Here is a 16,238-nt window from a genome sequence, read left to right as displayed (position 1 = left end):
TAAAGAAGACATTTTAAGCTATTTAGATGCTCAGTTAACTTGGGGAATGACCCTAGTAAATAAACATGGGTTGACATGATGCGATTGGGAATATCAGGATCGGAGGATGATGTTTCCCAGAAACGTGGCTCACTCCGGACTTGCTGTCTATTCTGGAACCATTCAAACTCCCCGTGGGGAAGCAGAAAGAATGTATAATTGTTTTCTTTGTTCATACAGGGTGCTACATCTCACCATCTGGGTCAAAATTTCTCCAAGATGTTTGAGATTGTGTTTGAGGACCCCAAGAAGCCGGGTGAAAAGCAGCTGGCCTTCCAGAACTCCTGGGGCATCACAACCAGGACCATCGGTGTGCTCACTATGGTTCACGGAGACAACATGGGACTCGTACTTCCACCCAGGGTGGCCTGCCTACAGGTACAGTCACACAGAAGCTAAATGCACTAATGAGATTTACTAACAGAAATAAAGTGACGAATCTGTTGTCCTCAGGTTGTCATCATTCCCTGCGGGATCACTGCTTCGCTGTCGGAGCAGGATAAGGAGGCCCTTTTGGCTCAGTGCTCCAAATACCTGAGGAGGCTGCTGGAGGCTGGCGTCAGAGTGAAGACTGACCTTCGAGACAACTACTCTCCAGGATGGAAGTTTAACCACTGGGAGCTAAAGGTTTTTGATCATCTCCATTTTAAAACAATTAGCAATGAGAAAAAAGAAGTAGCTATTCTGTAAACTATCAAATAGTTCAACTGGTGTTGGTACCAGATCTGCACGGGGCCCCGCCCCTTCTTATGACGTCAATATATGGCAAGTCCACTCGGACAAACTGTTTTGCACCTTTTTCTTAAGGACTCTTTTGGAGTTTCAACAGGTTATTACCTATATTTACTATTATTTTACATTTCATTGGCGATCTAAAGTAGCTCAAGGTCAAAAACGATCATTGTCAGTCTTGAAGGAAAGTACTGCCTTCTAAAGGCCAATTTATGCTTCTGACGCATAGCCTCTGCAACCGTCAAATCTGTCTCTGTGCGCGACCACGCCCCCCATGCAGAGGTTCTGCAATCGTCGTCGCACATCTCAAAAAAATCCTGACTGCGCGTCGGACGGTTGCAAACTCGCGCAGACCTAAAGCGGAAGTGTGCAGACAAAAAGCAGCCGTGATTGGTCCTTGGTATGCCTTTCCGGCTGTCTGTGTGGTCAGCCTTCTCGATTCGGTGTTGGGGCGCGCCATTTTTAAAAACCGAGGAACAACTATATGGGACAACCTACGCATCCTCTTTTGTCTTTTCCATTAACAGAACCTGTTCCTCTTCGATGTCTAGCAACTGTAGATCCGTCTCTGTGACCGTGAAATCTTGCAGACGCCTTTGATCTTTTGGAAAATAAATACTCCTGCCGAAGTTCTCGTAACCATCCGCCAAAGTTCTCGCAAGTTCTCAAATAGGCTCCCCCTTTGGCAGGAAACTGCTGTGCGTCCCTAGATATTCCAAACCAACGGTGCAGAAGCATAGCAGCAAAACTGGATCGCGACAAGACCCAAGCGACATTTGATGTGTGCGGTTGCAGAAGTATAATCTGCCCTTAAGACTGAGCTCTGCTATTTAACAACGTGACAAAAAAACTCTCAGCTTATTTTTAATCTTTTTATTAAGATCTGAGGGCAGAGGACGACAAATGGAACATCCTAAAAAATGACTTTTGCAGAGATTTTAGATGAAGAAAACAGTTATTCTACTTGTAGAAAACAAGCAGTTGTTGATACGAATTCAAAAGTAGCGTAGCTTAATATGGCTAACTGAGCGAGCTAAAAGAGCACAGCTGACTACACCCCTACCCAGCTCTCCCCCTTTATACCACGGTCTAACAGTAACTTTGTTCAACATAAACATTTTTTTTTTTTTGTTTTGTTATCGGTCATGTAAAACATAATCGGTCATTTGACACACTAACGGACACTGCGTCATGTTATTATCTTTGACTGGGCAACCACTGTTTTACATCATGTGGCAATGTTCAGCCAATTGTGTAGCGTAACGTCACTGGCATGCAAAGGACCTGAACAGATCTGGTACCTACACCGGCGCTAATCATGTCCTGTTGGTCTGTTTGTTTTGTGCAGGGAGTTCCCATCCGTCTGGAAGTGGGTCCCAAAGACATGCAGCAGAAGCAATGCGTGGCGGTCAGGAGAGACACAGGGGCAAAGGTGACAATTCCAGAGGCAGAGGTGGAGAAAAAGCTGCTTAGCATGTTGGAGGACATCCAGAACAACCTGTATAAGAAGTAAGGAACATGACTGGACCCCTGCAACATTACAACTAATATACATATGCAGCGTGTCAGCAGCTCAGAATTAGACTTTTTCACCTTCCTTAAGATTACATTCCATCTATAAAAATGTCTTTTTGTTCACCAGAGCTTCGAACGACCTGAAAACTCACATGGTGGCTGTAGACACAATGGAAGAGTTCCAGAAAGAGCTGGACCAGGGCAAAGTGAGTTGTGCTTGATTAGATTACAAGCTTTTCTTTACTTCCTATCCAGTCTGGAAACAAATTAATTATATGTGAGCTTTAAGGTTTGGTTCAATATATAGGGAAATATGTGCTTTTTAAACTTTTTTCCTTGTATCCATCCCTCTGTCTACCCGTCCATTTGTTTTTCTGCCATCTTTTTTTAATCCATTTGCTTCTAAACTCTTCTATGAAACCTTCCATTCATTGCCCTATCAACCAAGCAGCCATCCTTTTTTTTTTACCCTTTATTTGTCTTTCTGTTCATTCAGTTTTATTTTTTTTCTACCTTTCCCACCCTGGTCTTAGATTTCGCAGGCTCCATATGTGAAGCCGCACCATTGTAGAAATATTTGTAATTCGTTGCGAACATTTGTCATTTTCGAAAACCGTTAAAAAATAAATAATAAAAAAAGTAACAGGATTTTAATTTTAGAAGTATTTGAAGACTAAGTGTCTCCCCCTCCTCCTCAGTCAGTGATGCATTTGTTTGTTTCATAGATTGTTCAGATTCCTTTCTGTGGAGGAATTGAATGCGAGGATTGGATCAAGAAGACCACTGCCAAGTATGTGCAAGATATTTTGAGTGTATATCAGGAACTGAGTCACTTCCTTCTTTTGTTTAGGAAAATCTACAGAATTGATCCTTTTTTTTTTATTATTTATTCAAACTAGTTTATTTATGTCAGATCAGTCAGAGTTGACCTTTTCTCACCCTCACAGGGACCAGGACCTGGAGCCTGGAGCTTCATCCATGGGAGCTAAAAGCCTGTGCATCCCTTTCTCCCCTATCAAGACCCTTCAACCGGGACAGATGTGCGTCAGCGGCAAGGAGGCTGCACAGTATTACACTCTGTTTGGACGCAGCTACTAAACACCTTCCCAGTAAAAATTGTGTCCTTGAACAAAAATGGCTGCCCTGCATTCTCTGACATGTTTAGCCTTGGGGCGGGGGGAGGTCACTTGTATGGTTTAAACTTAAAATCTGTTTTATTTGTTTTCTACGTTGTAACGATTTAAGGGAAGTTGGGTACCTAGAAGATGTTAATTTGCAATAGGCATAAAAGTTTTACTGTATCCAATGAGCCCTGTGCTGGAATCCATTAGTGAGTGTCAAAGTTTTGGTTATAACTTCTGACTGTAAGGGGTTTGGGGGTTTTTGAAATCTGGAAAACGCTAAAAATAAGACGTAGCAATGAATGGAATTCTGCACTTCTAACTCACTTGCAGATGAAGTGTCTCAGGAACATGTTGAGTATGAAGACTTGCAATGGGAGTGTAATTCCCACTGGTATGTCAGCTTTGCTGTTTGTCCAGTTCCATCATGTTGGTTCAATGGGATCTTCTGAAGCCTACAAAATGAAATAGCGATATGGTGAAAAGTCAACTATGTAGCTGCCTACCACTTTGGTCATACAACATGTCTTTGCAGTCTGTATAATAAAAACAATTTCCACAGCAAAATGTCATGTGTTCCTTATAAGTTGGGGTCATTAGTCCCGGTATCAATAAAAGCCTCATTGGGAGACTAATGTAGGTGAAGTCAATTTTTGATATATTTCCAAAACTTTGCTTTTTTATATGTGTGTAATACTTTATGGCTTCTTGCCATTGGCAGAGCAGTGACTTAGTCTTCTTGTTAGCACTTATGGAATTTGTCTTATTTGAACCATAAAAGCGCTTTAAATTAACAAACTATGAAAAGCAAAAAATATAGTTTGAGTCTAGTTAAACAGGAGGAATGAAATTGTAAAGGAAGCTGTACAAAACGAAATTTCATTTGTATACTCTATAAAATGATAAAGTGTCTAAGTCAAGGGGAAAATAAACCGCTGTGATAATGAGTGCTTTATTAAAATCAATATTTTAATTTTTTTTATTATTATTTTAAATGTCTATAATTTTTTTTAGCTTGTTTGTAAAGTTTTGTCATCTGTTTTAAAGGTTATTTCGGGGTAAAGTTGAATTCTGTACTAAACATCAGCCCTTATTTTGAAAGCCCGTAGCGGAAGTTGCTGTCACTTCCGGTTTAAATAGCTTTCCTTTCGCTGTCAGTCCGTACAAGGCTCAGGTGTGTAGAAACTTCTTTTCTGTGAAAATGAGCGACACCGGCTTGTCAGAGGCAGCAGTAGCAGCTTGTAAAGATGGAGACCCTTTAACTAAGGTAAGCAGACAGTTGTTGGGGTGAACTAACCAGTAATAAACTAACTCAACAGGCCAAACACTTTGACAGGTTAACCCGTTTGCGCTGCGTCCATTATCGGACATATCCCTGTTCCTAAAGGTGGTTAATTTTTCGATGGATATTGAATTTTGTTTATTAGGTCATGGTTGGGATGGGGAATGCTAACTGCTAGCTGCAAAAGTGTTATCAGCCATTTAGCTTATTTAGCCTAACTTAGCTCAACGTTGGCGTGCCCTTTTCTCGCGCGGCGATAATTTATCTGCTAAACTTGTCTGAAGTCTTGTCTCGCGTCATGACCGAGCGCGTGTCCGCCGAGCGCGCGCAGCAATCAAGAGTTCATTATTAATTGCAACGACGGGATGTGAACTGGTTCTACCGTCGCAGATTGTGTCCTGCTGCTGACTGCGGGAATGAAATGGACGGGAGTGGAGCTCTGTCTGCAGGAACAAGTCAGAACTTGCTGAAACTCCAACATGGAGGCTAAATTTTCTTCTCTATTTCACAGAAAATTCCTTTAAAACAGTGAAGCAGTCAAACTGATGGATAAACATGCCAGCAATTCCCAAATGTATCCAAGCTAAATATCTTTGAAATAAACAGACTTTTTTAGTAACTATCCTTGCAGGTTAATTAATTCTAGCATTAAATTTGACTTGATACATGCAAATGTGATTAATTTTGTTGCATTTATTTACTGGGGTTGTGTAAGACCGATACACAAAATGTCAGATAATTATGGTGGGAAAATAATGCAGTAGACACTAAAAAAAATGTTGTGGGTATGTATTTTGGTATTTCTTTGGCAGCTGAACTGTTAAACATTCTTCACACTCATTTGTGAATATTCCTCCAGGCTTTCCACCAGTCTTAGGTCTTTACTTTGATTCATTAGACCATTCAAACAATATTTTTAGATCTGGTTGCACTTTTAGTCCCGTTAGATTTTCATTTTCTCCAAATTTTTGGAGGTTCCCAGTTACTTCCACAGCCAGGGGGCCGCCAGGAATTTGGGGCCCCATGAAAGAGATTGATGTTGGGCCCTCAATTCTCCCAAAAAAAAAAATCAATCAAGCTTTTAACCTGCTATAAAGATGCACTAAAGATAATCATTTACATTGTCAATGTAATCTTTTTAGTAATATTTCTACCAAGGAAAATTATCAGAATGGTATACAATAACTTTAAACTTTACATTTACATCCTATCAAAATAATAACAGCATATTTAAAACAAAAAACACAGCTGTATCTATGTACACATGAATAGAAAATAGGTTTAGGATTGAGAATATATATTCCTATTAGGTTTCACTATAACTTCATTAAAGGACAGATTATTTTTATGCTGGCCCTGATCTGATCCCAGTTTATTTTTCACTAATCTGTGCTTGTAATGACAAACCATGTATTTTTTTTTAATGTGGCAGCTTCAGGCTGCTCATGAGAATGATCAAGATTTATAGATGTCTTTTAATTGTTGTAATTTAACCTAAATATAACAATCAAACTAAACAGTTTTAATATTGACACAGATTTTATTTAATGTAAATATCATGTTAAACATCTACTAGCATTTAACGAATGTTAAACCTCTGATAACTACGGTGTTTTCCTGTTGCCTGGTCTGGTTGGTAGAGGTAAATTCTCAGCTCTGGGAGATTTCTGTCTCAGTTGTTTGGCCTTTTTGTTATTTACAGACACACAATGGACTCAATAATTGCTGGATTAATCCTGTTTTTTTTCTTGAAAATTTAAAACGAATCAACAAAATAATAATAAAAAACTTACAATCCTGCTCTGTTTCAGACGCACCCAGTCTCATTAATGATGTGATTCCCCTCCGACATTGAGGAAGAATAACTAGTTGTACCCAGCAGATAGCTGTCTTATTTTACTCAACAGGTTAATAATCTATCGTTAATTTTAACTATTCAGTTAAAAAAAACCTTTCTGAAAAAAAAAGAGGGCGGAAAAACTGGGTCAGGGTATCGGACAGCTTCTCTCTTCTCTTTCTCCTTCCTTTCTCTTCCTTTTTGAAATCCAGACTTTGGGGCCCTGCATTTTTCAGCCATGCTGCTATGACTTTTTATTTTACACATTTTCCTGTGCATTTGTTTCTTTCATTGTCTCTACGTCAAATGACGTGCCTGTAGCATTTAAGCCCCGGTACAAATGAAGACGAGGAGACCTGATGCCATGCAGCCAGGATGCGAGAACCAAAAATGTATTGCAATTTCGCGAGGGGGGGGAGTGACAATATATTCATGCTTTGTTTCACTGTTTACTGCTTTAAAAATAAGGGAGAACATGAAGATAAGTTATCTTACTGCTGGATTTTCTTTTTATATTTCAAATAATATAGCGGGACAAATCTTTTCTTCTTCTTTTGAGCCCCCACCCCCTCAGTCAAGGCCCTTATAATCATCCTAGAATCAACTTTTCCCCCATACGGCGCCCCTGCCCACAGTGTTCATTCTCCGATGATGGATGGAAGTTCAGTCAATCATTTCACAGCGTTGTGAGATTTTCAAAGCTGGGAATAATTTTTTCATAACATAGCCCTGCTTTAAACTGAACTGAGTGGCTGAAATATAATTTAAAAAGGACACTTTAAAAATAAAAAAGAACCCTGAAAACCATTTATCTGTCTTGTTTGCTGCCATTCATAAAATTCCAATTTTAAGCTATGCTTTTAACTTAACCTGTAGAAAAGCTCAAGCGGTGTAAATACTTTAGCAAAGCAATACTATATGGTTTTTCCCCCCAGTAACAGTTGTTCAGAAGGAAGGGAGCAGGAAAGAGGAGAAAGCCATAATCAGCAGAGATAATGCTTGTCTGTAGCAGACTCTGACAGCAGAGGGGTTTTGTGCTTTCAAAGAGACGTTTTTAGGGCAAAATGGAGGCAGCTTTTTGTTTGACACAGTCTTAACAGGATTTGTATCACCAGATTAGATCTTCTTACATTAGCTTTGGTACATCTGGTATCGGATCTCATTGAGGTTTATGGCTTCTGCATGTCTGAAGCCCCAGAACTGAGATTTGCACAACACAAGCAGCATTCATGTACTTATTACTCTGCATGGAAGTTACCGTAAACAAGCATAAAGAGACCCATATTGGATTACTAGTGTGAGCTGTGATGGTGAGTTTTGGTGTTATGGATTTATCTATATTGGACAGGCTTCAACATCTTGCAACTCTGACCCACTTCTAAGATAATGCATTTAAATGCAAGGACAGAATAGATGTTTGTTTAATGCATTCTGGTTGGTTCCTATTTAAATGTAACATGTTTAGTCAGAATATAACCGCTGCCTTTAACTGCACTGATAACAGCCGACTATAGAGGGGTGCATTACTCACTTGCACTAAAGACAGAATGCAGTAAGGAAACTCTACAATAGTGGGACGTTTCTTGGGGATTTTAACTGGCTTCAAAAGGGGAAATGATTAAACAATGTTTGGTTTATTTTCCTTTAACCTGCTCTGTTGGAAATTTGCTGCGTGCAAATCTAATTTGTTAAATTTCACGGTTTAACAAAAATGTATTTATTTTTTTAATAAATGGAGGCATTGCTTTGTACATGCATGTAACATGATGCTGTTGAATATGACAAATGCTCAGTTTTTCCATGTAGTTAAGGTTTAGTTTAGAGTCCTGTCAAAGTGTTGGTACCTGCTTCTATTACATTTTGTCATATTTCAACTACAGTGAAGCATCCACAACATTACCACTAGGGGTGTAAATCACACCCATCATGGCAATTCAATTCAGTATCAATTTCCTGAGGCAACAATTCGATTATTTTCGATACTCAAGTATCCTCCACGATACGTTTCCATTCGATTAATTTATTTTTTTTGTTTTGTTTTTTTAACCTTACAGGATAGACAATGTTTCAAATTTGAAATAAATCAATGAAAGCCGTAATATTGTTATGCATTTTATTTGTGAAACAACAGTAAAAACCTGAAGTAGCAAAGTTATAATCCATCTAGGCCTATAAAAACGTCATTCACTGAAAAAAATAATGCCTCTGTGTTATAGATTCTGAAAAGCCTTGTATCAGAAAATACTGCTATGAGTGCATAAGTGCACTAGCAGATTAAGTAACAAAAATAGGCCTATACTACATTCACTATAGAATAACATAGTGGTTTTATGGAGCCCTGACCTGGTTGGGCTCCGAGTATAAATGTTTGCTGTACTTTATCATTTTTGTTTATGTAGAAAATCCTGAAAAGGTCTGCTAGAAGGATTCACTATTGATTCAGAGCCTCAGACTGCTTCAACATTAGTTTGCTTCTCACCATGACTGGCTGAGCTGGTTGTAGTTGTTGTTGGAAGTGATATATTTTTGTCTTTGTAATGAACCTCTAATTTTATGGCTGTTTCAGGATTTTATGATGCAGCAAACTATGCTGAGGGTGAAAGATCCAGTTAAGTCCTTGGATTTCTACACCAGGATCCTTGGCATGACGTGAGTTTGGGTTTACAAGCTGGGTAATTAACTTAAAAAGCCCTGCTATTTTTATTAAATGTGGCAAAAAGTGTTTAACAGTTGTATATGTATGTTTTAGTTCTTTTCTTCAGCTCATGTTTGTGCCAAATGACTGGTTTTCATACATGAATCAATCCGGCCTTATGAAGGTTTCTCTCTGCTGTGTTATATGTTGCAGGTTACTGCAAAAGTTTGACTTTCCCTCCATGCGCTTTACGCTCTTCTTTTTGGGCTACGAGGACAAGAAGGAGATCCCTGCAGATGTGAAGGAAAGGACAGCCTGGACCTTTTCAAGGAGAGCCACCATCGAGCTGACACAGTAAGGATGATGATAGAGAGGGGGGGGTGACACACTGGCAGTAACGCTTCTGACCTCAATTCTTCAAAAAAGGCTTTGAGTTTTGTAGTACTTTGGCCATAATTTAATCAAACTAAATGATTTAATGTAGGGTGAATGCCATAGTCGATGCAGGAGTTTTAATGTATGTTTCCAGTAGTTATAAATGAAGTCTATAAATGTTATGAGTGCTTAAGGTGTTGATGATTTAAATTAATCTCATGTAATTTTACATTAAAATCCTGCAGCAGGACATACCAGATGGTTCTGAGTTATGAATCAAACAGGCTTATTTTAATGTCATCCTACATTCAGTAGCTCCACAGCAGCACTGTGACTTATATCTAGTAAAAACCCATATGTGTGTGTGTGTGCTGACATCAGAGGGAGAACCCTTTAGGAGCTAGCTTAGCATTCTTTAATGGAGATGGACGGAAACACTGATGATTGTTCCAAAACAGCTAATCTGTGGTTGAAACATCAGCCAGTTTAAATTCAGGAGACAGTAGTGATGCTGAGGGACAGGGAGGAATTGCACCTTAAAGTTGTAGGGAAGTCATATTTAAATGTCAAATCATAAATGTACTCTTTATCAGACGATTATGTCCCAAAAGTTAAAACATTTCTATTTTTAACAAAATCCTGTCTTAAAATCAGTTGTTGTTTTTCTTCGTTATCTTATGCAGGTCAGCTGGTTATACGTCAGCCTGAACACCTAAATTCGGCCAAGCATATGTCAACGGTCATCTGTCAATCAAATTTTCGGTCATAGCATATGTCGCAGCTAATATACGCAATGGTAGAAATAAGAAATAAGAATCATTTCCTTTCCCACTGAGTTCCGTCCCACTGTTCACGGGGATGGACGTCTGTGTCTTCAGCAGGCGTAGAGCTAACAGAACTGACAGCGTTGCGAGGCAAGGTCTCAAACATGTACGGCTGTAAGCCTTCTACACCAAACCAAGCTTCTGCCGCCCTGGCGTCCTCTTCCACAACATCTTTGTCCCCGCTTTCTTTCTCTAAATAAAAAATGTATGATGGAGGAGACTCATCCATGCCCTCAGACACTAAACTCTCCTCCTCTTGCATGTTTCCTCTGTCCATAGCGTTCCTTGACAGTGTCGTTTCTAAGTCACCAATTTAATGCTACTTAGTCCCAATGGAATTTCCCATTGGGAACCTACTAGCACTAAGTTGCTAACTGGTTAGCAAGATGCCTCTGACAAACCGGCCATAATCATACTTGCTTGCCACCTTCTGCTACAACAATCCCGCCCCCTTGATAAACGACCAATCCCATTCACTTGTGTCGGGCATGTCTCGGGAAAATTTGGAAATGCAACGTTTGGAACAGCCGCTTCCCTACGACTTTAAAGTATAAATAAGTCTCTGTACTTAAAGCTGTAGTTTTTGATCTAATTGTCTTGATTAAAGCTCAAGGTGAAATCAAACTAAACAGGAACATCTTTGATATCAACTTTTTCTGTTTTTCTTTCAGTAACTGGGGTTCTGAGTCTGATGACAGCCAGTCTTATCACAACGGGAACTCTGATCCACGGGGATTTGGTAAATTGTCCTACTTCTACAAAAAGCATAGATTAGAATCCCAGTGGACGACCAGCTTTCTCCTGGTTTATTTTCTTAAAGATGTCAGACTAAAGCATCTTGGTTAAGATTTGTATAAATGTATCATTTTAGCGTGATAGGGATTAACCCTTTCTGCGTGTGTTTTTCATAGGACACATCGGTATTGCAGTTCCAGACGTTTATGCAGCTTGTAAGTTGTTTGAGGAGCAAGGAGTAACATTTGTGAAGAAGCCAGATGATGGTAAGATGGAGTTGAAAATAAACATCTGTCCAGTCCCTACATACCTACAGTAAATATTTGAAGTTTTAATGTATTTATCAGATTGAGGTTACTAAAGGAAATGTTCCTTTCCTCCTCCTCAGGTAAAATGAAAGGCCTGGCCTTCATCCAGGACCCTGATGGATATTGGATTGAGATCCTGAGTCCTAACAACATGGTGTCAATCACGTCCTAAAACAGCATCCTTCCTGCAGGTTTACATGAGGCCTGGCCTGCTGTGGCTTCACTAGGAGAGCGCAGCAACATTAGGAAACGTGTGTGAAAGAGCTGTGAGTCAGTGGATTGAGAACGGTTGGAGAGGCAGTAAGGATACCCCAGCATGGCTCAGACGAATAATGGACTGATTAGACACGACTTAATGCAATTAAACATATCTCTACTTTAGAAAGTTGTTGCTTTTTCTGTCATCATCTTGTCCGAAGCTCAAATAGTTGAAATTACAGTGAAATAAAAATAAAATCCACAGCTTAAACTCTGACTTTTTCTTTTTCATTTTAGGGATTTAGACATGAGAAAACATTCTGTCAGCTAAGATGATGGGAAACTGAAAAGGCTTTGTGTTAAAAAATACCTTATGGCTTTAAGCAGCAGAATTCATTTTAGTAAAAGATTTACGGCTAGCGAAAATTAATACATTAGTGGTTTTCAGATGGGGGTGGGGGGGCTGGGATGGTTCAAATTTTTCATAATGATTTTACAATATTTTCACAAATAAGTGAAATCATGATTAGGGTGACTCGTATCTAACAGGATTTTATTTATCTAAAAGTTAGCATCTTATCCCTCTGTGTTGGTTTGTGATGATATAGTTGTAGTACTTTAACCCTTTATAGGGCACTCAGTGCAATACTTTTAAAATCGTAATTCCACTGGAAAACAATCTAGAAATAAGTAAAGATTTCTTAACTTAAGTTTATATACCCTTAATTTGAGTAACATTCAAAATATTGATAGCAAAAATTTATGTAAATTCAATAACAAGAAATGTCTGCTTGCCCAAATATATTAAGAAAAATAAAAGTACTTCTATAAGAAATCATGAAAAACACTCGGAGTGAAGGAAACACATTTTTTTTGGTCCAACATAACCTTAGAGGCATTATTGCTGAAACTGACACATTTTTGGTTTATAAACCTATGATTAATTAGGCTTATTAACTTTTTAACTTTATTTTTCAACTTTTCAATGAGCTTTTCACCTTTTTTTTTTCTTGACTTAACGTTTTTTTTAAACTTAATTTCCAGTTGGTAATACCGGTATATCATTCAAGGACTCGTCTTATTGGTCAAATGCCAAAATAAGATGTACAGCCATGTAGCAGCATCTTTGCTGAATGGCTGGATATAGATCTTGTTCTTCTAGACCTCACTGAGGGACAGGGGGACTACATTTGTAAGGGGTATGCAATTGATGAAAACTGGTTACCTGCCCTATAAAGGGTTGAGTGTTATAAACCATAAAAGATGACTTTCCCTTCGATCAATTAGTTTTTTTTTTAGGAAAGCATGTTCTAGCGTTGCAGAGCCAAACCAAATCCCAGAGGTCCAAATTTCAAAGAGAATCCTCCTAAAATAGAATAAAAGGTTACTCAAATTTGCTAGTTCTCTACACTGCTTCTTCACCCCAAGTAACTTTTAAAAACTTTCAAGAGAATGGATTGAGTTTCCCCATCCTTGGTAAGTGGTTCCTTTAGTTTAGCTCTGAGCTATCATTATTACTGTTTTGATTCACAGTGTGATAAATCGTAAAGCAGGCTTTTAAAACCGTTTAGAATAAAGTAAAGTCCCATAATTATATTTTATTTGTGCTGCAGCTCTCCAGGAAAAGCATGGTTGAAGTCATCATCCTGCACCACCTTCCTTATAAAAGGACTTTTTTGTCTTTAAAACGAGGAAAGAGAGAACATAAAATGCTAAAATGAAAGGGATTAATAAACATAAGAGGGGCAAAAAAAAAATCTTCTTCTTCTCCTGCAGAGAGGGAGAACAGAACAGAAAACATTTCCGTTACATGTAGCTAAAACGTTTAATTCGACGCAACATCACTGAAAAAAAACAACAACCCTGCATTATCTAAAAAATGTTTTCGGGGGCAATCAAGGCAAACCGAAGGCTTTTATTCTATAAATATGGAGTGTATGTGACAGTGCCTGCATGTGTAAGGTTTCTCTATTGAAAATCAAAAATGCTCAAAAATGAGGCAGATATGGGGGACATCTGAATGGACCCCCACAGCCCAAGGAGGACCAACACTGGCAGTCATAAGCCCTGTAGAGCTGGAGTCTCTGCTGGCTGCTAGGATGGATCCAGCCTGAGGCCATGGCCTATCACCCCCTGACTAGAGCAAGGGGGTCCAGGCCCCACCTAGCAGCCATCAGGAGGGAGACGGCGCACAGGTTGGCTAAAGGTGCCGGAAAACCTGGACCTTATTGATGCTGGACAACAGTGCTACAACTAGTGCCACCGTGCTGCCCATGTTTGCAGATATGGAATAAGTTTCATTCATCAGTTTATATCTGAGAATTAAACTTGTTTATGTCTAACATTAGAATTTTTAAAGTTGTAAAAAGTAAGCCCACACCTGCTTGCCCTACTAATTGGGCTACTATTTGAGGTATGTGACTTTTTAATCAATAAAAAACTTTCTTAAAGGTTCCCAACAGTGAATATGGCTATAAAGCGATGGTCTTCAACAGGAGGTCCGCGACCCCTAGGGGGTCCACTGGGTACCGCATGGGGGTCGCAAAAGTTTTGGTTGATTAGACTTTTTTTTTTTTTTTTTTATATTCCCCTCTGCAATTTTTTCCACTTATTGAAATGTCTTACAATACACATTAACATACTGAAGTAAACAGATAAATAAATAAGCTGGGCACCGTTTCATTCACAACACCTGTCCCATCAACCAGGAATCAGAAATAATTTAATAATTTAAATAATTTAAGACTATAGGACCAGTTTGATATAGCACTATACTATATATATATATATATATATATATATAAATAAAATTAGGGGGTCCCCACTCCATCTCGCCATCAGTTTGGGGTCCTTGGCCTGGAAAAGTTTGAGGACCCCTGCTATAAAGGGATCCTGGCTGATCTCTCTGTGACGTTCTTTTTCTATGTTGGTCTTTGATTCAATATGACTCACCATTTAGGTGTCATATTGTAGGATCTTTGTTGTTTCATCCCATCTTTCTTTGGTTATTTTAGCATCCCTAAAGGTTATCTGATTACCCTTCTTTCGTTTTAACCATTCAACAGGCTTCTCAGTAACATATTTCTCTTTGTACAAATAGGCTATTAATTATTTGCATGACCAAAATACTTTTTAAGCTCAAAAGTGTGTAGGTGAAGGCTTGTATCTGATAGTTATCTCAAAGATAGAGCAGATCACACATGGAATAGATTGTTTTCGACATTTACTGGAAACTATAAATGTGTTTAACTCATTCTCTCTTTTTACGGTCTTTGCCATTTTTCCTTGTAGGGTTCTGGAGACAGGCCCTCTGCAGGTGTTATGTTTTGCCCTTTATGTTTACTAATGGTTCCTGGAATTTCTAAAAGTAGAATGGGAGCCAGATCTTTTAGTTATCAGGCTCCTGTCCTGTGGAACCAACTACCAGTTTTGGTCCGTGAGGCAGACACCCTGTCTACTTTTAAGGCTAGGCTTAAAACTTTCCTTTTTGATAAAGCTTATAGTTAGAGTGGCTCAGGTTATCCTGAGCTATCTCTATAGTTATGCTGCTATAGACTTAGACTGCTGGAGGACATAGGGACCCCCATTTCATCATTCTGCTTCATTCTATCTCTATTCTCCAACTCTGCAGAATCTATTAGTTCAATCTCTAACGTTCTGCTCTCTCTGCTTTCTCTCATAGTAGCTTCATCTGGTCTGTTCCTGTTTGGCTGTGACTCCATCCTGGAGAGAAATATCAGCTGTGCTGCTGCCATCAACACCTTTGTTTATAGATGTTTGAGATCGGCCTGTTTTTCGGTGTAGTCCTGTTTCTCTGACTGTGACTGGCTGGATGTGCTCTATTTCATCCTCTGACATGGGAGTTGGCTCAGAGCTTGTCTGCCTGGCTGTGTGTTTCCTGGATGGGGCCGCCTTTTACAGCTGCTTCTTTCTGTCTGCTTCTGTCTCCTTGAACCCCAGTTCAGATGAACCCTCGGCAGATGGCCGCTCACACTGAGCCTGGTTCTGCTGGAGGTTTCTTCCTGTTAAAAGGGAGTTTTTCCTCTCCACTTTCGCTACAAGCATGCTTAGTGTGAGGGATTGCATTCGAGTCAATGAGTCGATGCAATCAACTGGTTTTCCTTAGATAGAAAACTTTGAGTCAATTTGAATGTATGATCTGGTGATCTGTAAAGTCATTGAGATAAGGTGTTGGGAATTGGTGCTATAGAAATAAACTGAATTGATTTAAATTGCCCTGATTGCTCTGTTGCTTTAAAGCTGCCATGCATGCAGCAGAAGGAGGGCTTTTCCTCTCCCCCCTCAGAACCCCATTTGGTTTGGTTTTTATTGGTTTGGTCGGGTTTTGTTTAGTCTGTTTTGTTTAATTCTGTTTAGTAATGGTCTTTTCATAATCTATTTTGGTTTCTTATTTCAGGTATTCTCTTTCTAGTTTTTTTTTTATTATTTATTAAAGATCATTTAATAAATTAAAATGTCTTTTAATCAGAAAATCCCACCAAACAAGCCTGGTGGATGTAACGCGCTGCATATCACTCATGCATCGATTCACATTGATCTGGATTTTCTTTAGCTTGTTATCGGATCCGCTTTTTGCCACTAGAGGGGGCTCTTAACCAAGTTTAAGTTTTAGGCCA

The 16,238-nt window shown here is 39.1% G+C and overlaps 2 protein-coding genes across 4 annotated transcripts in view; both read left to right on the top strand.

Annotated features, from left to right (window-relative positions):
- eprs (glutamyl-prolyl-tRNA synthetase) overlaps window positions 1-3,693 on the top strand; it is a 34,229-nt gene extending 30,536 nt beyond the window's left edge. For 2 of the 3 annotated variants that reach the window (XM_015397153.1, XM_015397154.1), the window contains exons 30-35: window positions 220-417; window positions 493-666; window positions 2,120-2,280; window positions 2,414-2,492; window positions 3,012-3,076; window positions 3,234-3,396. In XM_015397153.1, coding sequence (XP_015252639.1) covers window positions 220-417; window positions 493-666; window positions 2,120-2,280; window positions 2,414-2,492; window positions 3,012-3,076; window positions 3,234-3,384 — 828 coding nt within the window. In that variant the 3' untranslated portion in view covers window positions 3,385-3,396. Of the gene's footprint in view, window positions 1-219; window positions 418-492; window positions 667-2,119; window positions 2,281-2,413; window positions 2,493-3,011; window positions 3,077-3,233 lie in introns of all 3 variants that reach the window. The other variant, XM_015397152.1, reaches the window with a different exon arrangement.
- Window positions 3,694-4,522: 829 nt separating this feature from the next.
- glo1 (glyoxalase I) lies at window positions 4,523-11,872 on the top strand. The gene is made up of 6 exons (XM_015397144.1): window positions 4,523-4,674; window positions 9,093-9,175; window positions 9,375-9,515; window positions 11,032-11,099; window positions 11,272-11,361; window positions 11,484-11,872. The coding sequence occupies exons 1-6, from the start codon at window positions 4,609-4,611 to the stop codon at window positions 11,573-11,575; spliced, it is 540 nt and encodes a 179-aa protein (XP_015252630.1). The 5' UTR covers window positions 4,523-4,608; the 3' UTR covers window positions 11,576-11,872.
- Window positions 11,873-16,238: the final 4,366 nt, after the last annotated feature.

The sequence above is a fragment of the Cyprinodon variegatus genome, unplaced genomic scaffold, assembly GCF_000732505.1.
Source record: "Cyprinodon variegatus isolate N-32 unplaced genomic scaffold, C_variegatus-1.0 Scaffold840, whole genome shotgun sequence".
NCBI lineage: Eukaryota > Metazoa > Chordata > Actinopteri > Cyprinodontiformes > Cyprinodontidae > Cyprinodon > Cyprinodon variegatus.
This window is presented reverse-complemented; position numbering and strand designations above follow the sequence as displayed.